The 27,613-nt window shown below is 42.5% G+C and overlaps 1 protein-coding gene across 2 annotated transcripts in view; it reads left to right on the top strand.

Annotated features, from left to right (window-relative positions):
• The window catches only part of UNC5C (unc-5 netrin receptor C), a 493,308-nt gene that overhangs the window by 458,937 nt on the left and 6,758 nt on the right, over positions 1-27,613 (top strand). For both annotated transcript variants that reach the window (XM_060247042.1, XM_060247043.1), the window contains 4 exons: positions 1,256-1,424; positions 3,619-3,852; positions 17,415-17,564; positions 18,239-18,403. In XM_060247042.1, the coding sequence (XP_060103025.1) occupies positions 1,256-1,424; positions 3,619-3,852; positions 17,415-17,564; positions 18,239-18,403 (718 nt within the window). The remainder of the gene's footprint in view (positions 1-1,255; positions 1,425-3,618; positions 3,853-17,414; positions 17,565-18,238; positions 18,404-27,613) is intronic.

The following is a 27,613-nucleotide window of genomic DNA, read 5'->3' on the forward strand; positions in this document are numbered from 1 at the left end:
CCATTTTTATGAGACCCCAAAGAAGGAGCCCCTATCCTTCATTGTTTCAAATGGAAGGAAGGCGCCCGGGGCTTTCAGCTTGCCTGCTGGCTGGTGAGATCATGCCGCATGGGAAGGGAGAGTGAGGGGGCACCCAGCTGCCTACCCTGCCTACTCCCATGTGCTGGCCCTGCAGAAGACACTATTGTGTCTGGGGCATTGCAGTTGGCTGAAATCAACAGAAGCAACCACCTGGTAACCAGAGAACTGTAAGAAGCTTGACGCTCTGCAGAAAACCTTGTGAGGAGAAAGCTGCAGGTTGGAACTCTTCAGAGAAGTTTGTACAATTGCCTCAGTGCTTCCACTGTCCTGACTTGAACTGTATTGCTGAGAGAGAAACCGCAAGCAACCTTGAGAAGCTGCTAACTGTAGCAAGTATTGGCTAGGATAGGCTAGTAAGGTTGTTTTGTTTTTGTGTTTGCTTGTCTGAACACCTCTATTTTTTTATTCTGTTTTGTAAATAAACTGCATCCTTCTTATATTTTAAGTGGAAGGAGTTCTGGTCATCATTACTAGTCTAATTGGGTGAATTTGCACTAAGTAGCAGACAAAAAGGAACCCTCTATTTTTGTTAATGGGAATTTTTCTCTAAATTAGAAAATCTGGATACCTCCAAGAAATGTGATGTTTTGACACCTACCGCCCTCTGGTCAGGATTAACTGTCCCAGGACTACCCATGGGGGTCCTGTGGGGTTGCCAGCTTCCTGGTGGTGGATGGAGATCTGGGATCACAACTGATCTCTGGGTGATAGTGGTCAGTTCTCATCTAGATAAAATGTCCAGTTTGGAAGGTGGATTCTATGGTATTATACCCCACTGAAGTCTTTCCCTTCCCAAAAACCTGCCCTCAGGCTCCACCCCAAAAACTCCAGGTATTTTCCAACCTAGAGCTTGGCAACCCTGTACAACCTGCCTCTTCTGCACTGCTGAAACCACAATATCTGAAGCTGAGATGGGACCAGTATGGGTTCTATAGCTGTACAATGGCATGTTTTGTCCTTTGGAACATGGGCTGCAAAAGTTGGGCACTAGTGCTCTCCGGTGATACTTTCCCTTTGTCTCCTAACTGATTTGATTATTATAGAATGTGAAATCCCCACTTCATGGATGAGTAACTATTTTTTTCTTTAAAAATAAAAAAAATCTGTTAATTTTCTACGGTATCATTTAAAACAATCCAACAACCTTGATGGTTCCTCTTTATAATCCTGCCAGGCCTCCAGTGGAAGACAGTCAAACCCTTTTGACCCCTGTGGTAAGCTGTGGGCCTCCAGGAACTTTACTGACACGGCCTGTCATCCTAACTATGCACCATTGTGCAGAACCAAACATGGAAGACTGGAAGATCCAGCTGAAGAACCAAACGACCCAAGGACAATGGGAGGTGAGATCTCTTCAGCCTTCATCATGTACAGCATTTCTAGGGGCACTTGTATTGGACAAGTGTATATGTTATAACAAATGGAAATATTAGGAATGCTGTACTATCAAAAATTCCCTGCTTGTCAGTAGATTAGTTGTTAAGCCAAAATAATGTATATAAAATTTCAAGGGGTCAGTGCTTGATGTGCATCACAGATGAAATTTTCCAAAGTAGGTAATTTAGACCTTTGGACAGGGGTGGAATTCTAGCAGGAGCTCATTTGCATATTAAGCCACACACCCCTAATGTAGCCAATCCTCCAAGAGCTTACAAAAAAGAGCCTTGTAAGTTCCAGGAGGATTGGCTACATCAGGGGTGTGTGGCCTAATATGCAAAGGAGCTACTGCTAGAATTTCACCCCTGCCTTTGGAACACAGTTCATGAACTTTCTGGAAGTGAACAAAGATGCAAGAATTTGGCATTGCTGCTATAGATACATAGAGGCAATAGCATAAGTATTTAAATTCTCCCTGAATGCATCAACAGTTGCCTGTTATGCTCTGGAATAGATTCACGGTCGAAGGCCAGTCTGTGATGAAACAAGTGCAGCAGGTTTGTTATTTCGAGTTTTATGATACAGAAAACCTTGGAACTGAGCGAGCTGTATCACTTCTTTTCTGTTTAGTGATTCTTTCTGAGGTGTCCCATGTGTATCATAAGTAGGTTTGCCTTATACATAATAGTCTTGGGTTGTACCTGCCATTTTGTTCCATTGGCACCTTCATGTTCTTTTGGCACTAATTGTATTTTGCATCAGCAGAAGATTCCTTGAACCAGAGCAACATACAAGTGTCAATGGAACAAAATGGTAGCATCCAATCCAGCTTTCTGTTACTGTTTTTTTGTTGTTTTGTTCTTTCTTTCAAAAATTGCTACTGTACTCTTGAGAACTCTTGGCTTTTATTGCATACCTTTAAGGTTGCCCATGTTTTATTTTGGTTGTCCATGTTTTATTTCATTTTGCTTTCCCCCATTTTTGCCATCATCTCTTCATTTGGGAAATATTTCTGCCAAGACCTTGGCGAGTGATTGCCAGTCAGAGTAGGCAGTAGTAGGTCAGTTGGACCAATGATCTAATTCAATATAACATAGTGTCAAATGGCTATATGACAGTGCTGGTATTGACCATGTTTTCGAGATTATGAATGCAGTTTGCAAAAGTCAATAAGTTTCTCCTGCTAGCACAGTAATCAAATCTTGTGCAGGTTCATTCTCTTTCTGGAACAGACCTCCTATCTCTATCCATTGAACAGATGTTTGTGCTGCTAGAGGCAAGTCACTGTTATGAGTGCCAGTACAAATGTTTCATGGTTTGGCCAGCGGGGGGTATAGAATCAGCAATGCAGATTACACTTTTCTTTCTGCCCTTCAGGAAGAATGGTATGTCACCTTTGTAAATGTGCAGTATCACCTTTTCCTGAACCCAGCTCTTGAATCTCTTCCTAAACTAGGAATTCACTCAGTCTAGCTATCTTATTCCCTCTGCATCACAAGCACTGCCAACTTCTGCTAAGAAAAAAAAAATTGAAGGCTTGTAAATTCATTGAAGCTTTGTGTTTCCGAAACATTCAGAAATGTAGAATGCATAGAAAGGAGTGTCACTTTTTTGGTTCCGAGGTGTTTTTTTTTTTGCCAAACCATGCCTTTTGCATTCAGCAATGCCTGACTTTGCAAAGTAAAATGGTTAAGGAAAAGTTTAGTACTCTGTATGTGGAAGAAGACCCAAGAGTGCCAAAGCACTGTTTGATTCAACACAATATTAAAGAACATGGATCATTTTATTTATTAATGTATATTTGAAATTGGCTCCTTGCATATAAATTAAGTTGCTGTCTAAACTCAGCTGTGGTGCTGGAAAATGTCATCAAGTCATAGCCAATATATGGAGACTCTATAGGGTTGTCAAGGCAAGAGACATTAGAGACAGTTTGGCATTGCTTGCCTCTGCGTAGAAACCCTGGACTTCCTTAGTGGTCTCCCATCCAAGTACTAACCAGGGCTGACCCTGCTTAGCTTCTGAGAAGATTGGGCTAGCCTGGGACATCCAGGTCAGGACCTAGATTCTGCTCCCTACAGACTATTTGGAACTTAGCCATTGCAGCATAAGTGTTCAGGCAATTGCTCGCTAAAAAGATTGTCAACTCTTTTCTTTCAGGATGTGGTGGCAGTTGGAGAAGAAAACTTCACCACCCCATGCTACATCCAGTTGAATCCAGAAGCCTGCCATATCCTGACAGAAACTCTCAGCACCTATGCTTTAGTAGGACAGTCAATCACCAAAGCAGCTGCAAAGCGGCTCAAGCTGGCCATCTTTGGGCCACTGATCTGCTCTTCCTTGGAGTACAACATCCGAGTCTATTGCCTAGATGACAACCAGGATGCCCTCAAGGTAAATTGGTCTTCCTTTAGCAGAATTGCTTTGATAGTTTGATGTTGTAATTCCTATATATTTGCCTCTTGATCACCAGCATTTGTGTATTGTTATTATTTTTTGAACTCTGCTTTTGATTGGGAGGACATTTGACAACAAGACATAGACCAATTCCCCACTAGGATTATTCTGGCGTCAGAGTTCCCCCCCCCCCCCCAATGCTTCCATCCAATTTTGCACAAGCTGCCTCGGAGCTGCAACTTTCTCCCCCTCTTTCCTGCAGCAAGCAAGATCCTCTGAAAACTGGTTTCTGCTTGCTGCAGGAAAGAGGCAGAGCGAGTAGCAACCCTGAGGCAGCTTGTACGAAATTGGACAGAAGCATAAGGGGAAAAGAACTCCGACGCTGGAACAAGCCTAGTGAGGAATGAGTCATACGTTCATAATTGGGGGAGAGGGGTGAAAAGGAGAAATGAAATGCAGAAGTAAAAACTCTCAAGGCTGCCTTTCTGTGCAATGATTTCTCTTATACACTGAGCTAATTCTTTTCCCAGGATTCTTTCTTCTTTTGTTTACCTATATCATAACCTGAATTTTGAAATTTTTGCATTATTAAAAGGCCATAAGGTGGAAAAGGACTTCATTGGAGGTTCATGTATTTTTAATGCTAAGTGCCAGCTCCCCAGAGATGCAAAACGTATAAATGCCTCTTTGTAAATAGTTGATAATGATGAAAGAAGCTCCTGGGTTGTTAATCAAGCGCCTGCTGCTATATTGCTTTGCTAGATGACTTTGTCTGCAGTTTTTGTGCTGAGAATTTGCAATGGAAATGAACCAAGGTTGTTGCTGTTCTATATTTGTGCCCCTCGCTCTACAACACATATTTAAATATGCACATACTTGACTCCATATGTACTGTGCATGATTATGATTCCAATAATCTTCCCCTACTGACTGTTGGTATGTGTGTGATGTTTATTGGAACAGGTTTGTGAAGACAGACACGAATCCACACTCATCTATAGATCAATCAGATCCAGGGCAGATTCATAAACCCCACCACTTCACTGATGGCATCTTTGCAGCAGTGAAAGCTTAAAAGCCTTCATCATTAAGTGTTTGGCTATGTTGTCAGTATCTGATTGTTGCCACTTGCAGGTTACCTGTAGAATGGATTGCCCTTATGAGCTGTACATAGCAACAGTTCCAAGGATGTATCAGTAAACACTGCCTGGGATATGTTTGCACTGCTTGGTGTATTGCTAACAAAATCCCACTTCCCGTCTGGATGCTGTTTGGCAACGAGTGTAATTGAACATTACAGTGTATTGTCTTTGTCACGGGAGTGGTGGGACTAGTTTTGGCAGGCATTAAAAATACAGGAAGGAAATGGCTGAATGACTAGGAAGGAACAGAGAGTATAAGGTTTTTTTAGAGAACACAGGTTTATGGCTAGAAGAGGTGCCATTTCCCATGGTATGTGCATTCATGCCATTGCCACATCGACTCACGTCATTTCCATAGAGTTTTGTAGGGCCTCAAAAACCTGTAAGACCTATTTGACCAGAGTTGACATTGGGCCCAAACACATTAGTACTGCGGCACAGTGCCACTGTCACATCATCTTCAACTCTCTTTTTAAAACTGTTGTCTCTCTGCAGCTGTAGAGTGCATGCCAAATGAGCTTTCCTGATGGGCATAAGGTTTATTTGGGCCAATATCTTGACAGCTTCTATGAGAAAATTACTGCATTTTATTCATCAAAATATTATTACTCACATACCAAACTCATTAAAAGGGGATTAAGTTCCTAGCAGTGTCAAGGTCTGAGTCTCCCAAAGACAAATGATTCTTTCCCTGTCTGCCCGTCTTGATCCACATAGTCTTTGGGCGCCTTCTCATATTCTCCAGAATTTGCATATACAAGCAAATACCTTCTAAGAATTAGGAACAGAGGCCTCTAACCTGCTGACGAATAATATTTTGACGAATGCCGGAGTCTGGGGGCTGTTTCAGGAAACATGGATTTTATAAGTTTATCAGAAGAAGAAGAGTCGGTTTTGTATCCCCACTCTTCACTACCCAAAGGAGTCTCAGAGTGGCTTCCTTCGCCTTCCCTTCCTCTGCCCACAACAGATACCCTGTGAGGTAGGTGGGGCTGAGAGAGCTGATAGAACTGTGACTGACCCAAGGTCACCCAGCTGGCTGTATGTAGAGGAGTGGGGGATCAAACCCAGTTTTTCAGATTAGAGTCAGCCACTACACTGAACTGGCTCTTGGTGAGAACAAGGTAGCTTTTTTTTTTGTTATAAATTCAGATACTTGGCCACATATGGAGACACATTCTGCCTCTTTATGAGAAGCACACAGCCAGCCTTAGTACATTTTTTCATGGATTTGCTGAATAGCTAATTCAAAGCTTACTTAGGTTTCCATTATCCAAGGCTGCACTATATGCAGCTCCTTGCTGCATGTTTGTGATCTACCAGGTGCTTTACAAATAGAATGCGGGGGGGGGGGGGGGGCAGGAGGGTTATAAAGCATCTGACTAGGCAAAGAACATGGCTGATGTGCTGTGTATGGCTGAAGGGCCACCTGTTGTGTAGAACGACCTGGGATCATGCCCAGACTGCATGCCTGATTTAACACTGTAACTTCAGCTGAAAGCAGCATAATTTAAAGGAAGCCCACCGGGTTAGTTCTGGTTGGAGCTATAGTTACTCTTTTAGGTTGTGCCACCATAGCGGATTGCGCTATTGTGGTCTGCCATTTGGCCTAGCAGCAAGCAGTGGGGAACTGGCAGATGTCATGAGTAGCTTTCATGCTTCTGCTACCCTGAATCAAAATGTTGGCCACTCAAAGCAACTTTCCATCTGGAAGCACCTTCAGACCCACAATCCCTTGCTTGTGAGTTTGCTGGAGCAGATGACATGTACCTGAGTTTAACTCATACTGCATAGTTTAAAAAAAGTGCTGAGTTGAGAGCTCCTTTTGTAATATTGCAGCAGAAAGGAAAGGCAAAACAACCGAATGTTTGACCATCCAAATTTTAGATGTTTTATGGACTGGATGACTTAAATTTTCAAGGCGCTGCTTTAATTGATGTTAGGAAATCTCTCTCTAGCTGTTTTTCAACCTTCCTTTATTTAACTTAGTACTTACAAGAAAGTGACCAAGACTTTTAACATGAAACTCAAGATTATGTACTTTATGTAGTTTAGGAGACTAGCCATCATCAGCTATGATAGATCCAAACTTCTTACAGCTCTGCTCAGTATGGTTAAATGAGTCTGTTTTATGCAGCCAAAGATGGGGGTGATTCAAATTCAGCTTCACCTTTGGATACACTTTTAAACTTGAGAAGGATATTATGAGTTATGTGTTCAGCTTTAGCCACTGCTGCAGCTTAGTACTTTAGTTAATAGTAAAATTCCACATTGGTTACACATAATGAAAGGCATCATCTAGTTCCATTCACTGTATAGTTGCAAGCTGGGATTATTGGAGCCAGCTGGTTCTGCTTGGGTAAGTTTTGGAGGAAAGCAAAATTACTCTGTTCCATTCTGCCAAAATTGCAGAATGGCTTGTTGAATACAGGGTATACAAATAGAATGAGGAGGGGCAGCTCTACAGCCCACTTCACATGCTCCTAGTCTGATTCAGTATTGGATGGTGTTTTCATTGACCCTTCAGCCATCCATGGACAGAGGTTATCACACTTTCCTCTCTTTCTTGTAGCCACTTCCAACCCTGGGAAATATTATTTCTGGTGTCATGGAGGAACAACCCTGAGTGTTGGTGGAATGAATTGAGGAAGGACAAATGGATGAACTGAGTCCCTTTCCTCAGCAGAGTTGTGCTTGTGGAATAAAGAGTGATTTCAGCCCTATCCTTCCTCATTCCAACCCACATAGCTATTCCTCCAAGAAACCCTGGAAATGATCTTTCTAGAGGTTGGGAAAAACTGCAAGAACAGAGAAGAATGCAGGGAAATTTCACATGGTGTGCATAGAGTGGTATAATACAGTATAGAATCATACAATTGGAGGGGACCTCTAGGGTCATCCAACCCAACCCCCCTGCACAATGCAGGAACTTCACAGATACCTCCCCCCCTGCATCCATCCCCAGTGACCCCACTCCATGCCCAGAAGATGGCAAAAAAAAACCCCTCCAGGATCCCTTGCCAATTTGTCCTGGAGAAACATTGCTGCCTGACCCCAAAGTGGCAATCATCATTTCCCTGGATGTGTAAGAAAGAGCCACAAGAACTAAGCAGTGATGCAACCCTTCCTGCCCTCTTTCTTGTCCCTGATGCAGAGGCCTAGTATGCTTCAGGCCATTGCTGCAGTGAAGTGCGTCAAAAGGCACTGTCCCTTTGGCCTATTTCTCCCTCCCTCCCTTCCTTCCTTCCTTCCTTCCTTCCTTCCTTCCTTCCTTCCTTCCTTCCTTCCTTCCTTCCTTCCTTCCTTCCTACCTACCTACCTACCTACCTACTTGTGGATTCACTTGTATTTGCAGAAACCAAAATTATAGCAGTACCTCGTCCCATTGTGCAGATATCCATCCAGGAGCCATCCCTTGGGCTATCAGATATAGTGATTACTATGAGCCAGATCATATATAAGAATGTAAGGGTGAATCTCTTTTATGGTGTGTGCCAATACACTCTGTGTCTGAGTAGGATATGGATGAAATGCAATGAATTTTGCTTTAGACAACCCAGGGAGATAATTTGGGCATAAAGATCGTTGATAGCAATCAAATAATTAGTATTGATTTGCTCTTTAGACATCTTCATGAGATAGTTAAGCCTACTGGAAAGAAGTTGGAACTGATTGATTGGCAGGACCCTAATTCTAAAAGCTTTCTAATTATGTTCCTTTTCTTCTAATAGCTTAAAAGCAAATATCACTTTGACTTTAGAGTCTGCCAGGTGCTAGGTTTGCTGGGGATGTGAGTGTTCTCTTTTATGCTAACTAGACAATGAACATGACCAACATAATGTTCTTACACTTCACTGCTGGATCAAAATCTCTCTTTGTTCTTGATTTCAATAGCTTTGCTTTCTTTGTGTGTGCATGTCTATGAGAGAGAAGTTAATGAATGTGTCACAGTTTGCATGCATCTGTTTATCCATTTGATATGTTTAGGCCACCTTTGTGTAATCTTTAAACCACCTGACAGGTTGTAGATTAAGCTGGTATCAAATAAAACCCAGGTGGTATACATTTAAAATTAAATCTTATGTTTGGGATACATTCTGCAAACCACTGTTTACAGAAGAGAGGACATGCAGAAAATAACAAAAGAGTCTTGTGGCACCATAAATAATAACAAATCTATTATGGTATAAACTTTATTGAGCTGGTGCCTAATGCATCAGATGCCTGAAGTGTGATGCTCAGCTGGCAGAGAAATTTATACCCCCGACTGCAGACCATGGGTGGGGGGACAGGAGACACAGAGATCAGTGGCTGTGCAGAAATTAGTCCTAAAATCAGATTAACAACATAACAAATGCTGAGATAAATGAAGGCCATAGTCTTTGAAACTATTGTAATGATTAGATGTAAGGACTCTGGCTTCGACTGATTGAAATGAATCCTCCTTAGCTTGGAGAAACGTCGACTGCGGGGTGACATGATAGAGGTTTACAAGATAATGCATGGAATGGAGAAAGTAGAGAAAGAAGTACTTTTCTCCCTTTCTCACAATACAAAAACTCGTGGGCATTCGATGAAATTGCTGAGCAGACAGGTTAAAACGGATAAAAGGAAGTACTTCTTCACCCAAAGGGTGATTAACATGTGGAATTCACTGCCACAGGAGGTGGTGGTGGCCACAAGTATAGCCACCTTCAAGAGGGGTTTAGATAAAAATATGGAGCACAGGTCCATCAGTGGCTATTAGCCACAGTGTATGTGTGTATATAACATTTTTTGCCACTGTGTGACACAGAGGGTTGGACTTGATGGGCCGTTGGCCTGATCCAACATGGCTTCTCTTATGTTCTTATGTTCTCCTTAGATATTTTCTAATATATTGAAGTGTTTTATAGTTGATTTGTTTAGATTTTTATTCTGTCCTCTCCACCAGCGGGCTCAGGGTGGATTACAACAGGCCGCATACAATAGATTAAGCACAGTAGTTCAGTAAATTAAAACATATCTTAAAACAGGCAGCCATCGATTAAAAATATGATGAACACAAGCTGAAGCTGCTGGGCCATTAAAGATCTTAAACTGGGCCAGATAGGAAGAAGAGCTACAGTAAGGGAGGCCAGTTTGACTGGACGCTTGCCACTTCATTCAAAGGCCAGGCAGAACAGCTCTGATTTACAGGCCCTGTGGAATGATAGAGGTGAAGATCCCAAATATTCCTTAGAACTAGGGATGCCAATTATCCACTTCCAGCAGGAGGGTTCCTATTGATCCCTCCCATTCTCCCACTATTGGTTGAATGAACAGTGGAAGAAAATGGTGTTGTGTGATACATGCTACATGCAGCCGAAAAACAGGGAATTTTTTATTTATGTTATTCAGAGTCTGCCGCTCTCACTGAGACTCAAGGCAGATTACACATAAATAAGTCAGTACAATCAATCAGGGTGGAACATCCAATAGACAGTGCAATAGGATTTGATTTGTAGAAATTTGGATGCAGCCAGAGCTGAATCAAACCATAAGTATTTAACATGACACATTCAATGAATGCAAAGTTTACAAAGGAGGAACCTACTTACAGCAGTACAAATTAAACACAGGGGTATGATCTACATTCCCTGTAATCCTTTACTCCATACTTCCTTCTGAAGCACATTGTTATGGAATAGCCCTTTTTCCTATACTAAAGACCCCCTTGAATAATTCGATTTTCCCTAGTTTGCAAAAGTCAGGAAAATGAGAGGTAGCCCTCCTAACACAGTTGCCAGGTCTGTGTTGGAAAATACCTGGAGACTTTGGGGGTGGATCTGGAAGAAGGTGGGTTTGGGGAGGGGAGGGGCCTCAGCATGGTACAATGCCATAGAGACCACCCTTCAAAGCAGCCATTTTCTCCAGGGGAGCTGATTTCTGCCACCTGGAGATCAGTTGTAAAAGCAGGTGATATCCAGACCCCAACTGGAGGCTGACAACCCCACATCCTAACCTCATCAGGCAAGCTATCCATAAAGTGGGGGCCACTACAGAGAATGCATGATTACAGGCTTGAATTTGCCCATTTGCAGGGTGGCACCTGCAGAAGGCCCTGCTCAGATATGGGGAGACATTACTTCCAATTTTGGGGGCTGAAAGTGGCACTGTGCATTGTGTGATGCCATTTCCACCCCACTCACTCACCTGGAAACCCAGTAAGTCTGCTTAGAACCTATGGGCTGTGGAGTCAGTGGAGAAAGAGGCTTATGAAAGAAGAGTGAAGGAAGCACTGGCCAACAGTCTTCCTGCACCAATGTTTGCATACAAGCAGAATTGATAACATTATTGATTTCACCATTTGCATAAATAGGGAGTTGCCCCAAAAGACCAGCACATTTAACTTTAAAAGGGGTAAATTCTCTGAGATGAGGAGGCATGTGAAGAGGAAACTGAAAGGAAAGGTAAATACAGTCAAAACCCTTGGGGAAGCTTGGAGGCTATTTAAAACTACAATCCTAGAAGCTCAGATAAAATATATACCACAAGTTAGGAAAGACACAAACAGGTATAAGAGAAGGCCTGCATGGTTAACAAAGTAATGGAAGCTGTAAAAGGTAAGAAGGACTCCTTTAAGCGGTGGAAAGCTAGTCCAAGCAAGATTAATAAAAGGGAACACAGGCTGTGGCAAATCTAATGCAAGACTGTGATCAGGAATAATAATAATAATAATAATAACTTTTATTTCTATCCCGCCCTCCCCGCCTAGGCGGCTCAGGGCGGCTAACAACAACTTAGACATTAACATAAATGATAAAACTTTAAATTTAACAATTAAAATTAAGCATAAAAACCAGTCAGTTAAGTTAAAATACATGATTTTCGTTAGCCTAGATATATATGAGTGTATCTGGCAGCGATTGAGCTGTTATGGCGCTGGTTCTGCCAGTTTAGGTAGTCTTATAGATGGCGGTTCTTACACCAGGCAACTCAGCAGTCAGTGTCGTTATAAGCTTGCCTAAAAAGGGCGGTCTTGCAGGCCCTGCGGAACTGGCCGAGGTCCCGCAGGGCCCGCACCTCCTCCGGAAGCTGGTTCCACAATGCCGGTGCAGCCGCTGAAAAGGCCCGTACTCTAGTATGTTGGAGTTTGACCTCTCTCGGCCCAGGGATGGTCATTTTGTTTTTACCCACTGACCTCAGTGCCCTCTGGGGTTCATATGGGGAGAGACGGTCCCTTAGGTAGGCTGGTCCTCGGCCATATAGGGCTTTAAAGGTGATAACCAACACTTTGTACTGGACTCGGTAGATAATTGGTAGCCAGTGCAGTCCGCGCAGCCCCGGCCGTATGTGCTCCCATTTCGAGAGCCCTAACAGTAGCCTGGCCGACGCGTTCTGCACCAGCTGTAGCTTCCGAGTCCGGCACAGAGGTAGCCCCAAGTAGAGGGCATTACAGTAGTCCAATCTTGAGGTGACCGTTGCATGGATCACTATTGCGAGGTCCCGGCGCTCCAGGAAGGGGGCCAACTGCCTTGCCCGCTTCAGATGGAAGAATGCTGACTTGGCAGTGGCTGCTATCTGGGCCTCCATTGATAATGAAGGCTCCAGTAAAACACCCAAACTTTTTACCTGGCAAGGAAGGCAAAAAGGGACTATGAGGAGCATATTGCAAAAAACACAAAGACCAACAATAAAAATTTCTTCAAATATATTAGAAGCAGGAAACCAGCCAGGGAGGCAAAGGGGGCCCACCCACAACTATAAGGCTATCATTTAATTATTAAGAAATAAATAAAAATTTCAAAAAAATACATAAATGGAAAAAAGGTACAATTAAAACTTTTGCGAAATAAATGTGTGTATGTGTGTAATTACAGTGTACATATATTGTACATTTTACTGGCAGTATATTTTCAAGCTAGTAAAAGGACATTAACATTTTAAACATATTGTCTAATGTTTAAGGGGGCCCACTTTATCAGGGGCCCACTTGCCATCGGGCAAGCTGACACCCTGGCCAGTCCACCACTGCTCTCACCCGTGGTCTGAGTAGGGATACTGCATCCTCCCTGGCCTGCTGCAGATGCTTAAATAGGCCACCCTTCCTATGCCCTGCCATGACTGGCTCCTCTCCTCTATCCTTTCATCCAACCAGCTGCAGCTTCCTCCTGGGTTGCTCCCAGGGCCGGCTCCCCTGCTAGGCAAACTAGGCAGTTGCCTAGGGCACCAGCAGGGCATGGGCGGCAAAATGGGCCTCCCCCCCTGCAACCGCCTAGTTTGTCCCCCCCACACCGCCTCCTCCTCCCTCCCTTTGGAATTAACATGCAGTGGGGAAGGGAGGGAGGAGACAGAGGCGGGAGGGGGCTTTAGGTAGCTGGAATGCGACTAGAGCCCATTCTGGCTTTGAAATTAACATGCTGTGGGGGAGGGAGGGAGGAGGAGGAGGCAGCATGGGGGGTGAGGGGGGCCGTGGAGTGGGGGGGAACCAGGCAGTGAGTCAGCCTAGGGCGCCATGGGGTGTTGGACCGCCCCTGGTTGCTCTCTCCTCCAGGCAGGACTTGATGTGACTGCCTCCTCCTGTCTGCCAGACTCCATTACTTAAGCGAGAGGAGGATGTTGGGTGTGGCCTGACTGAGTTACTGCCAGTCATGTATAGCTTTCCTCAGCCAAGGTGAATTATTTTGGAGCCTATCTATCTTTTTCATTCTCTTTTTCACCCCCTTACTGATAATTCCCTCTTATTGTTAGCAGGTGATTAAAACAATCCTATGAAAACAATTTAAAATGTTTCTCTTGTATAGACTGACTTGCAAGCCCATTTTAAAATGGGACGAGTTAATGAAGCAGTCAAGCAGGCTGTGACAATTTCATGCATTGAAGCCACTTGAAATGGGGTGGGAAGAGGTTCTGTTGAAGATCCCTCAAGCTGAACAGTATCTAGAATGACACATTGTCAATGTCTGAGTGTTACCTACGTGCTTGTGCTTTGACCTCACCCCTCTCAAGCAATTAAGCAAACCACATAGCAGGGCACACTGGCCTATTGTGTAATATTTCTTGTTCTGATTAGAACGTGATTATCATGTAGAGTTTCTGCAGTGCTGGAACAGGTTCCACTTGTGTCCTTGTTCCGAAGTCACGCTGTATAACATGTGTCTTTCCTGTAATGCATGCATGCCTATCCAGCAGAATTCCTTCCTTCCTTTCATAGATCGTTGTTCCTGTAATAGCTGCTCTTTGGGGATTTATTTGATGGCAGGCAGCCTAATTCACAGTTAAGAGGGAACTACTATTTCTGGATTAAGAGCCAGTACAGTGCAGTGGAGAGAATATAAGACTTCGGGCCAGCAGAGTTCAAATAGTGTTTCCATCTAAAGGGCCACCCTGAGCTTCTAAGAGCAAAGACAGGAGGCTGAGTCGTAGAAGCATGGATTTAGCTCCTACCATTGCTGAATTGCAAACTGAATGTTTTCTCTTGCAAAAAAAAGAAAGAGAGAGAGAGTTTAAATCCTATGACTGGACAGAAATCATGGGTGTGTACTCGGTGCAAGAACCTCCTGTAGGGCAGGAGGGAGAGTTTGCACTCTTGAGGCCAAGTTGGCTGACCTGGAGAAGCAGAGAGAGTTGGACTGGTTTCACACTGTGAAATTGACCCAGTATTATCTAGTAGGGGAAAAACCTGCTTGAGTTTGGCCCCTTTCCGGGCTATCAGAAAGCAGCTGCTGAAAGGACAGGATCCCAGCAGCGGTTGCCCATTCACACTGCTAGTGCAGCTCAGCCATGACCCGCTGCAGAAAGGGCTGTTCTTTTTAAAAAGTCCCCTGTGTGTGCACTCAAGCAGAGAAGTGCACAAGCACTCCTCTGAGAGGGGCTGGGGGGGGGGGGAACACCCTACCGTGGTGTAAACAGCTTGGTGCAATCACACAGCTCTTCCACTTGTCACCCTGGGCATTCAAACAGCAGTCCATTATGCGACCTACATCCAATTCAGCGGGATGCTACTGGGAAAATCCAGGTAGCTTTTTAATGCAGATGTTTGTATGCAAATGCTAGAAGTGACCAAAGTAAATGAGGGATCTGGAATGCTTTGTGTCAGAGAACATAAGACAGTGTGGGAATTTCAGAAATTTGGTGAGATGAGGAAAATCAGTAGGATACAGTGATTCCTGATTTTTTAAAAATAGAGGATGATTTTAAAATAGCAAGGAAAGAAATTAGACAAAATAACTGTGTTGTTAATAGGTGATTTTAACCACCCACACATTGATTGGGTCAATATGTCTTCAAGTCAGGAGAAAGAGATTGGGTTTCTAGATATTCTCAATGACTCTGCCTTGGGAAAGATGGTCACAGAACCTACCAGGAGAGAGGTAGTCCTGAACTTGGTCCTGAGTAATGCCGAAGACTTGCTTAGAGATGTAATTGTGATAGCACTGGTTGGGAACAGTGACCAAAATGTTATTAAGGTCAACATTTATGTAAACAGGGAGTTGTTCAAAAAGACCAACAGAACTACTTTTAACTTTAGAAGGGGGTAACTTCTCTTAAATGAGGGGGCTTCTGAAGAAGAAACTGAAATGAAAGGTAAGTAGGGTTAAATCCCTTCGGGAAGCTTGGAGACTATTTAAAACTATAATCCTAGAAGCTCAGATAAACTGTATACTGGAGGTTAGAAAAGGTACGAATAAGTATTTTAAAAGGCCTGCATGGTTGACAAACAAAGTAATGGAAGCAGTAAAAGGTAAGAGAGGATTCCTTTAAGCAGTGGAAAGCTAGTCCGAGTGAGGTAAATAAAAGGGATTGCAGGCAGTGGCAAATAAAATGCAAGTTGGTGATCAGACAGGGAAAAGGGAACTATGAGGAACATACTATAAAAAATATCAAAACCAACAATAAAAAATTATTCAAATCCATTAGTGGCATAAAACTAGCCAGGGAGGCAGAGGACTGGAAGGTAGCTAATGTAACCCCATATTTTAAAAAAGGTTCTAGAGATCCAGGAAATTACAGGCTGGTCAGTCTAACATCAATACTGGGTATGTTGACGGGATCCATTGTTAAAGATAGAATTAGTAGGCACATTGATGAGCAAAGGCTATTGAGGAAGAACAAGCATAGATTCTGTAAGGAAAGATCTGGTCTCTCTGACCTGCTAGGGTGAACAAACATGTGGACAACCTGGACAAAGATGACCCAATAGATGTTGTTTACCTAGACTTCCAGGAAGCTTTTGATAAAGTTCTCATTAAAGGCTCTGAAGTAAACTCAGTAGTCATTGAGTAAGGAAACAAATCCTCTTGTTTATTAAAAACTGGTTAATTAACAGAAAACAGAGTGACTATAATTGGGTAGTTTTCATAGTGGAGGGTGGTAAACAGTATGTTACCACAGGACTCAGTACTTGGTGCAGTGCTTTTTTAACTTGTTAATTAATGATTTGTAGTTGAGAGTGAGCAGTTTGTGCATGACATTAAATTGTTCAGGGTGTGAGAACCAGGGGTGATTATGAGGCAATACAGAGGGATCAGTTAAGGCTGGGTAACTGGGCATCAACATAGCAAATGAGGTTCAACACAGGCAAGTGCAAAGTAATATGCATTGGAGCAAAAACTCCTAACTATAAATGCATGTTGATGGGGTCCAAAGGGGTGGAGAGTGACCAGGAGAGAGATCTTGGAGTCATGGTTGATAACTCACTGAAAATGCTGACCCAGTGGGTGACAGTAACAAAAATGGTATTCTGGTGATTATTAGGAAGGTAATTGAAAAGAAATCAGCCAGTATCATAATGCCCCTGTATAAATCATTGGTACGGCCTCATTTGGAATACTGTGCACTGTTCTTGTCACCACACTTCAAAAAAGATACCACAGCACTTGAAACATTTTTTCCTATAAAGAAAGGTTAATGAAATTAAAGCTCTTTAGCTTAGAGAAATGATGAGTGAAGGGTGACATGATAGAGGTTTACAAAATTATGCATAGGATAAAGAAGGTAGCAAAAGAAGTACTTCTCTCCCATTCTTACAGTATTCTAACTCATGGACATTTAATGAAATTAATGTACCTTAGGTTCAGAACAGATAAAAAGAAGTACTTCTTCACCCAAAGAGTAATTGACATGTGGAAATCACTGCCACAAAAAGTGGTGATGGCTACAAGCATAGGGGTTAGATGAACATATGGAGGAGAGATCCATCAATGGCTATTAGCCTTAAGGTATAGATGCAACACTATGCCTGAGACAGTGATGTTCTGTATTCTTGATGCTTAGGGGGCAACAGTGGGAGGGCTTCTGGAGTCTGGTATCACTGGTGGACCTCCTAATGGCACCTAGTTTTTGGCCACTTTGTGACCCAGAGTCTTAGACTGGATGAACCATTGGCCTGATCCAACATATCTTATGTTCTTATATTCATGCTGATTACAATTAACTTTTTTTGCTGACTCTCAGGAAGTGCTACAGCTGGAAAGGCAAATGGGTGGTCAGTTGTTGGAAGAACCAAAGGACCTGCATTTCAAAGGAAGCACCCACAATCTCCGCTTGTCCATTCATGATATCACCCACTCCCTCTGGAAGAGCAAACTGCTGGCTAAATACCAGGTAACAATTGCTGGAAATAATCATTGACATGCCAAGACAAGAACAGTGAAAAGGTCCTGATATTCAGCATTATCTCTACTTGTACAGTCATACAGTTATAGCCAAACATGCAATCCCTACTTGTGAACAAGGTGCTCTGCCTTGTATCAAATTTATTAATGTCAGGTGTATAGAAGAATATCTTGTGGAACATACTTAAGCAACAAAAATGTTCATTTTAGCAGTTCTCTAAGAATAATTAAAAGAATACCAAATGCATGCAAATTCTAGGTTTTTAAAAAAATAAATAAAGTACTATCAAGTCACAGCTGATGTATGGCAACCCTGTGGGATTATCAAGGCAGGAGACATTCAGTATTGCCTGCCTCCACATCACAACCCTGATATTTCTTGGAGATCTCCCATCCAAATACTAGCCAGGGCTGATCCTTCTTAGCTTCTGAGATCTGATGAGATTGGACTAGCCTGAGCTATCCAGGTTATTTAAATTCCAGGTCTTAAATTACATGCTGCCTGGTAGAGCATTCCATCATGCTCAAAAGAAGTACTTATTTTTCTCCTTGCCCTAAACTTACTAATGATTCACTCACTTGGGAGTTAGATCTGGCTGAGGCTTGCCTAAACTGTCAAGAATCAAAGGGCCCATTTTCATGTTCTTATCACTTCTTCTGCAGGAAATTCCCTTTTATCACATCTGGAGTGGGTGTCAGAGAAATCTGCACTGTACCTTCACCCTGGAGAGGTTCAGCCTGAACACCTTGGAGCTCGTGTGCAAACTCTGCATACGGCAGGTCGAAGGAGAGGGGCAGATATTTCAGCTCAATTGTACAGTTTCAGAGGTAAGGAGATTCAGATCTCTTCACGCTATTCAGTAATGGAGAAAATTGTAGTCCCTTCCCCACAGTGACTACTTAACAGGCTTATACACAATATGTCCTGTTAACTGTATCCATTAATCTTCAGGTTCTATAACCCTAGAGTCTAAAAGAAAAAATGCAGAAAATTAACATTATATATGTATGTATGCATGAATACATGTATGTGTCTCTGTATGTATGTATTGTCTTCACTTATACCCCACCTCTTCCCCAACAAGGAACTTATATTGTTCTCCTCTCTTCCATTTTATCCTCACTGTAGCCATGTGAGGAAGGTTAGGCTGAGAGTGTGTGACTGGCCCAAGGTCACCCAGCAAGCTTCCATGGCAGAGTTGGCATTCATACCTGGGTGTTCCAGATCATGGGCAATTGCCCCGTATAGTATATACTGAGGCATCTTCTGAATTTAAGGGGTTTCTACATGCATTGCTGTTCTGAGAAGTGGACCCTGATTGCATTATGCTGCTTCTTAGAGTCAGTTACCCATTTTTCCTAGAAAAATGTTTGTACACAATGACAGTATAAGAAAAAGAATAGGTAACAAAGCATTTTCTTTAATGCCTAACAATCATTAAATATCATTTTTGAAAGCAGATTCAAGCTAAACTTTGCACAGCTTACTTTTAAGCTCTTTGCTTAGGAGTGTGAGCAGGGTATTGTTTTTGCTGCAATGTAGTTTTTAAAGGGGAACCAAGTAAGAGTAAGAATAAGCATTCCGAGTAATATAAGATTTTCCATGGGAATTGCATGAGGTATTCTGAAGCTAACTAATAGGCACTAGGATCCTGAAGGATCAGTCTGAGGCTGAGGGAGGTGCTCCAGAGTTCTCTGACCCCAGAGCAACAGCATTGACCCTTTACCTTCAATGGGGACAGTGCCCAAGACAATGGCAGACAAACGCTGCCATCTCTCCCATACAGTGCAAAAATGGCTCCTTCAAGCTGAATCATTTTGCCTTTCTTTTCTTTTTATGTAATGAAGGGTGGACATTTTCCTCAGTTCAGCAGCTGCCTTGTCCTCCTCCCTCTTCCCCATGGCCTGCTGTGGCCCTGTGGCCAGAGTCTCATCACCCATTTTGAGTTACAAACAACTTCAGGCCAAAGCCCCACTGACATTAATAAGGAATGGCCGTGGCGTCATGCTACCATAGCAACCATCCAGCAGCCTGCCTTCCTCAAGCCATATCTCTGAGCCACACAAGTCCACCCCTGCTGACTGTGGATAGTGTTTTTATTTTTCAAGACCAGCAGGTCTGCAGAGTTCAGTAACTGCACAATGCCAGCAACAACAGAAGGAACAGGATTTTTAGGGTTTGGGAGTATGGGGGGAGGAGGGCCAGCTCTCCATATGATGAACGCTTTCTGTTTAGAATGCACAAGAGGCAGCAGATAAAGAAGGGAGGTGGATCTGACACTGAAACTAATGAAAAGGTGGAGAAAATCCCCCTTTTGAGGAGAACTGATTCCTCAAAGAGCACTAAGGCTCTTGGTCAGTCACACAGGGATAAGGAATAATTTATTTTATGATTTTGCTATCTTCAGACAGGGTAGACAGACGGAATGCTGATAAGATTTCTGAACCTGAAGCTGACATCTTAGATAAATAAGATAGTGCAAAATAGAAGGACGGAAGGATTAGTAAGGGAAATAAATGGATGATCTGTACTTTCAGGTGGATAACAAATTTGAATAGTGATTTAGCACTTGGACTTTGAAGGAATGTTGGTAGTTCACTGCCATGGGCCATGTAATGAGTGAGTGAGTCCACTTTATATGTTGAATGTTTTTTACACTTAAATATATGTTGTATAAATGACACAAAAGTATATTTGGAAATTCGTCTCCATCTCCACTGGTAAAGCCCCAGAAACAAGTGCCTTAGGATGTATGCAGAGCAACATTTGGCACGATGAATACAAATACATCTCCTTTTTCAGGTTTGTCCGCTACCCTTTCTCTTTGTTCCTCTGCCATCCCTTGTGTGGAGCATGATGAAGGATTTGTTCTGTTTCTCTCCTGTCTCCTATGTCATTTAAATTAACTATTCCTGGTTGGAGTGAAGTCTCTTTGCTCCTCAAACTTGGATTTTTAGGCTCAGCTTAATCCTGGGTTAGAATATCAGATCTGTGGGGAGAAAATATCTCAGTACTAGCATTAAGATGTGATGGGAAACTAGAGTTGGTTTCTAACAGGAATCTTGAGTCTTGCTGTTATTCCACAAATCTGTGATCTGAGTGACCCACCCAACAGAAACACTCAGCAAAGTCCAGTTGAGGAGGAAGAAAATAAAATGTATTGTAATAAAATGAGAGCAGACCTAAAACAAGGCTTACATACCAAGCTGCTCCACCCTCTTTCAGGGTGGTCAGTACTTTATATATAGCCTTGATGACATGTTGTCACATGTTGGCATATACACCTATTAATTGGCTGTTACATCCATCATAATTTCATTGTGAGAGTTTTCAAGTTTGTGTTGGTTAGTTGACTACACACTGTGGCGTAGCAAAGAAATCCAATACACGTGTCTGGCTTGACTGGTTAAATCTGGTTTGGGGTCTAAGAACGCCCTAATGCTATTGTTACTTAGAAATACAGTAGCGATTCAGTAGGGCATAGTGAAAGTGATGTTTCTGCTAAAAATAAGGGTGGAATGTTAGTCGTCTTCTGTTGTCTTTTCCAGACTGTGTGTTAACCCTTAAAGATATTGCTTCCACAGGCTTCCTAACTAAAGCTGTGTTCCATACTGTGCATAAAAAGGAAGAAGAGAGGAGCAGGAGAAAGGCATGGGCAAGAGAAACAAGCCACACCTGTGTCCAGTGCAGAAAATTTCATTTAGGTCCTATTTGCCTGCAGCATCCAAATATACTGTACTTTTACTAAAACTGTAAATTGGCATTTAGTAGTGATGTCCTGAACTGGATAGAAAGGCTAGCCCAATCAGTTCAGATCATAGAAACTAAGCAGAGTTGGCCCTGGTTAGTATTTGGATGGGAGACTACCCAGGAATATCAAAAGCAGGCAATGGCAAACCATCTCTGGACATCTCTTGCTTTGAAAACCCTATGGGGTCACCATAAGGGAACTATGATGTGACAGCAAAAAAAAAATGATGTTGACCTCACAGCACTAGATACACAGAGGTAGTGAAAAGAAGCCTTAAACTGGACCATCTAGTGCTGAAAAATCTTTGTCAAGTTTAGTTGAGAACGGAGTCCCAGAAGAATCAATGTTGCAGTGTAAGGTATACATTTCTTTCTGGATAGCTGCCTTTCAGAGCAAAGAAGCAAGATGTTGGTTAATTTAGGGAATATTAATTAAATTATAAATAGACATTAATGATTAATGTCAAGTCACGAAAAGCAGTAACCGATTTTCACACAAATGCAGCCATCATAAAATTGTTCTGAATTACCAGATTGCAGGGATTCTTTTGAGCAGGAATGCACAGGAACACAGTTCCGGCTGGCTTGGTGTCAGGGGGTGTGGCCTAATATGCAAATGAGTTCCTGTTGTGCTTTTTCTCCAAAAACCCTATGCAAAACAATGGGGACATCGGGGTGTGTGCCATAATATTCAATTGCGTTCCTGCTGGGCCTTTTCTGCAATAAAGGCCCTGCTAGGCTGTTTTTTCCCACTTTTTAAAAAGCCATATTTGGGTCAGACCACCCATGCACACACAAAGCTACTGTAGAGTAAGCATCATTAGTTCATTGTTCGAAAGACTGTTCAGTGTTTTCAACAGCTTGAGTCTGCCGAAGCTTGAGCTGTCTGAATCACAGAATGTGGATTCTTCTGGGTCATTTTTGAAGGACCAGGAGATGACGGGCTGAAAGGCACTTAATTTTGCATTGTACAGCCATTACAGAGAACATCTGCTTGGTTATTGGGAGTAAAGTTATATATTCAGCAGGGGACGCCATAATATTAAAGACAGACGGTAAAACAAGTTATCATAAACAATTATTACAGTAAAGTACCACACTGAAGTAATCCCTAATTTAACTTAGTAAGGGAGCAAAAAGAATGGATACTCTCTTTAGTGAAACTCTAGCATGTACTTTAAGAATCTTATTGTATATAATGGGATCTGGTAACATATACAGTAGGAAAGGGCAGAAATAAGATCTTCAGAGGAATAGCATAACAGTAGGCAGCTGCTGACTTCATTCTAAGCACTCTCTCTGTCTCTTTTTTTTTGCTTTAAAGTCCAAACAGTAAAGAACATTGGTGGGGGGGCTTGTCCCATAGCAGTATGAGCACTGTTTTCATCTCAAACTCTTGGAGGCATGCAGCAATCAGACACAGGATTTTTTTGGTGGTAGCCCAACTCTCCTGAAAAGGTTTTCCTGGCACCTAGTTTGGTGTCATTTAGATGCCAGGCAAAGATCATTCTTTGTTGTAGATTTTCTGGGCTGTGTGGCCATGGTGTTGGCATTGTTTCACCAGCAACTGTGACTGGCATCCTCAGAGGTGTAACCCAGAAAACTGGAGTTCTCTCTGGGTCAAATTGAGAAGAAGTTTGTAGGCAGGTAATTTATATCTACTCAGGCAGGTGGGGTAGGGCTAAGTCATTATCTTGTGGGTGCTTCCTGGGCTGTGGCATGCTAATGGAGGAACTTTCCTGAGGGGGTTCTTTTGTATATGACTTGGCTAGTCTAATCTTATCTGTAGTGCTGTTGTAAGCTGTAGGGCATTTTGTGTTTTTCAGGACTGGAATCTGTGCCCTGTTCACTTTTAAACTTCCTTCCTTCCTGTTGAAATTGTGTTTGTGTTTATGGATTTCAATGGCTTCTCTGTGCAATCTAACATGGTAATTGGATGTGCTTCAAACAGATAACATAAAACAAACAAGTATTTATTAGTTACTGCAAACTATGGCTGTGAGGATATATGTTCCTTTATTTCTATGGAGTCTTCCTCTTTTCTTCCCCACACTGTTGGGTGTCCACCAGAGTCTGTGAAGAATCTCCAGTACCCTTGCTTCCCCATGCAGTTTTTTGTCTGTAGGTTCTTAACCTCCCCCCCTCCCCTTAAAAATGAGTTGCACAAACTGACATGAATTATAACAGCAGGCTGGTTATTTATGTTGTCATTTTACATGTATAGCATTGCTGTTTGTGCCATAATTTCCCTTCTGTTGTGCTATTTTCTCTTGATGCACATTCACAGCTGAAGACAGGAGGAGAATTTGTGAAGCTGTCACCTCAGCTGGGAAGATGATGAGGAGATCTCCTTCTCCCTGGCATCGTCTCCCCCACCCAGCATCTGGCCATGTTCAAGACATTATGTGGCTGGAAAATGTATTTTTCTCCAAGACAGCTGATGTTTAGGCTCCCTGAGGAACCAGGGAATCTTGCACTGTGAATACTGCTGTTATAATGCTCAAGGTTCCAGGAAGAGAAATGAGACCTTTTCGAAGAATTCCCTGCCTCCACCATTATCACTGAAGTCCCAGGGAAGAAGTGAGAAGCAGAGTGTCCACTTTCCCACCCTTTCTTCATATAGTGTGGCCAGAAATGGCCTAGCAACCCTCAGGAGGCTTGGGGGTACAGGAAGGGACTTGAGGAGCAGCCATCTGTGATAGGTTTACAATAGAGTTTCCAAAAAATCCTAGAGAGGCTTGATATCACTTCTGAGTTCCCTCCAGAAGTGACATCATGCTGTCACTTGACAGCCTTTTTACATTTTTCTCCTGCTGCCATCCAAGTAACTGAAGACAATTTGTTGAGACAGATTAGAGTTTCAGTGATCATCTGGAAGTCAGATCTTGTTTTCACAAATTAAAAGCAACCATGTTTTCACATTGTGACTGAAGCAAGCCAATGTCATATATGTGCTTTTCTTCAGCTCTAGGAAACTGCAGTAAACTAGAAAGTAAAGAAATTATACATAGCTCATTCCTATTTCATGTAGCCATAAAAAAGTAAAGGTAAGAACATAAGAGAAGCCATGTTGGATCAGGCCAATGGCCCATCCAGTCCAACACTCTGTGTCACACAGTGGCAAAAAAAATTATACACACACACACACACTGTGGCTAAAAGCCACTGATGGACCTCTGCTCCGTATTTTTAGGTACTCCCCCTCTGCAAGCACTGAGATGTTACCAACCCATGGGTAATGTCACATCATGATGTTTTCTTGGCAGATGTTTTAATGGGATGGTTTGCCATTGCCTTCCCCAGTCATCTACACTTTACCCCCAGCAAATTCGGTACTCATAGCCATAGGCACCTAGAAATGAGGATCACTCTCAGATCAGTAATGCCTAGCAACAGCATTTAACGTCAAGCTTTAAAAAGAAGCTCAACCACCATCCATACTATTTTTATGTTTATTTTTAAGACATTTGTATGCCATTTTTTCCCAAGTAGGGCCCCCAATGTAGTGAACAGTTAAAATATATGAAAATCAACTTTTAAAAACAGTATATATACCCAGCAATTGAAAACAAAAAAGAAAGAGGGTTGGTAAGAGTATGCAAAAGGAAGCAAAAAAGTCTTCACTTCTGGTGGAAGAAAATTATGGGAGAGGGGAAGATGGCACTCTCTCTCTGCTTATGTCTTGAGGCTTGAGTTAGGCATTTGAGAATATTAAAATAGTTTTTGAATCAGTGCTGTAGAGTTAGCTCACATTGCGCCAGCTTTCTCATGTAAATCAACAAGGCAGCTCAGAGAAAAATAAAGAAATTGACATTTAAAGCGGATCCTTTTTATTGCTTTAGTAGTTCACAGACAACATTTACTTTGCTTTGCCTGTCTGCTGATGTGATGGCCAAATTAATTTCCTTTCTTCTGCTGCAGATGTGAGATCCTGAAGTGATATGTTTTTATTGTTCTCCTAGACTTTTAAATGTCAGGCACGGTTTTCCTTCAGAGGGTCTTATCAGTGCCATCCTAAACAGAGCTCCCTGCATCTAAGCCAATTGACTCCAATTGATTTAGAAGGATGTATCTATGCTTAGGATAGCACTGTAGAAGTATGTTTTGATACTGGTTTTAACAATAAACTTCTATCTCTGGCAGTCAGCCTTTTCTCATATCAGTTTTTCATATCATATCATTCAGCTGTGGATGTTGTGAGGAAAAGAGTGTTGATCTTGGGCAAAAAACAACAATAAGGCAAAGGTCAGAGCATTAGTTCTGGTGCTGTGTTGTTTTGTTTTCTCGGATGAGCGTTTTGACCTCAATTTCCCCATCTGCAAATGGGGGCAATTATACTTTGTGAATTGATTTGGAATAGTACAGATGAGACACGCTGTATAACAGCAGCATCAGACTGCCCAGTGACGTGGTTCTCATTTTTATTCCCTTTTTCAGCTTGTCAATATAGTTTCCCCTGTGGATTTGAAATGTCTGTTCCATTGTGACATTTCCCCTTGCCGAAGACAGCCTTCTTTTGTAGCAGGCTGCCTTCAAAAATGTATGTTCTCTTTGGGGATTTATGTGGGCGATGGCCACCTGCAGGGCCCCTTTCTAGTTTTAAATGACAGGAGGCATCTGCCAATTTAAAAGGTTTAGGCCATCAGGCCTTAGCATAAGAGAGAGAAGCTCTTTACAGAACTCTTTGATCTTTTGAGAAAGACTGCAATACCTGTCCAAAAAAGAGAATCTCTCATCACCTGTACTGTCTGTCTCAGTTCCTGAGCCTACAGGGATGCCTGTGACAATGTAGGACTTTGGGGCTGTGGTGGGATTAGTAGGCAGTAGCACTGGTATAGCTGCAGAGGCTTTCTGGGAGTGGTCGAAGCAGAGCTTCCTGCAGTGAGTTGCCGCTCAGATAAGACATGGTTGGGACTGCATATCAGGTGTATGGGATGTTGCTGATAATAACTGACTGTACATTATCTGAAATACCTCTGGCAGGCTGATAGATGATCAGTACCCTCTCCCAGTCAACTTTCCTTCCTATCCCTTCCATGCAGCCTTCAGACAGTTACAGATCAGCTAACAACCTGGTGTGAGACTTTTACTTTGTCATACTTGGTAATGAATACAGAGAAGCAAAGTGACCCAGTTCTCTCCTGCTTGGAGTTTGATCTCTGTTTCTCTCTGTATATCTCTCTTTGCTTCTGTGGAATCGCTCTGATAATCTTAGTCTGAATTTCAAAGAATAGAGGAATCCAAGGACTGAAAAAGAACAGTTCCTTCACTCACACTTTTATTTGTGGACAATGAAGAAAAGGTATGGGTTTTGTTTTGTGTTTTACCATGGGTGAAATCCATGATTTAGGGAGCACTAGAAAAGTGCAGTCAAGTCTTCATTATGATCCACTCATGTGATATGCATGTATATCTTTCACATATTTAATGTGACATTTGAGAACCTTGATGAAGGTCTGGTTGTGCTTTTTCAATTATTCCTGAATCATGGGAACCAGAACCTGTTTTAAAAAACAAGTAGTAGTTTACCTGGTTACGGCACTTGTTGCACATTGGGAACAATTTTCCAAAGATTCCTGAATTGTGGGACTGCAGAACCATGCACCCATGCCACTTGTTAAAAAGAAAAACCTAATATGTATAGTCTCTAAGGATAATTGTGGAAATGAGGTGCAGGTTGAAATTGCTTGGATTGTGAAATAGGGCACTTTTCTCACATCCTGAATAATGCACTTTCAATCCACTTAGGGGAGGGATGGTGGCTCAGTGGTAGAGCATCTGCTTGGGAAGCAGAAGGTCCCAGGTTCAATCCCCGGCATCTCCAACTAAAAAAGGGTCCAGGCAAGTAGGTGTGAAAAACCTCAGCTTGAGAACCTGGAGAGCCGCTGCCAGTCTGAGTAGACAATACTGACTTTGATGGACCAAGAGTCTGATTCAGTATAAGGCAGCTTCATATGTTCATATATGTTCACTCTCAACACACTTTGGCAACTAGATTTTACTGTGTGAAATGGCAAAATCCACTTGCAAATGATCACTAAAGTCCCACAGGTCAGGCACAGGTCCAAGGAGCAGTAGGAGAAAAGAAGGTAGTAGAAGCCACACTCAGTCACAAAACATTCTTGTAGAAATTCTCACTCATACCTAGTGTGTCTAATGGAACAATGCTGGTTTTCTCTGTTGCTTAGGCCCCCACAGGTCAGGCACAGGTCCAAGGAGCAGTAGGAGGAAAGAAGGTAGTAGAAGCCACACTCAGTCACAAAACATTCTTGTAGAAATTCTCACTC

This window comes from Heteronotia binoei, chromosome 9 (assembly GCF_032191835.1).
Source record: "Heteronotia binoei isolate CCM8104 ecotype False Entrance Well chromosome 9, APGP_CSIRO_Hbin_v1, whole genome shotgun sequence".
Classification (NCBI taxonomy): Eukaryota; Metazoa; Chordata; class Lepidosauria; order Squamata; family Gekkonidae; genus Heteronotia; species Heteronotia binoei.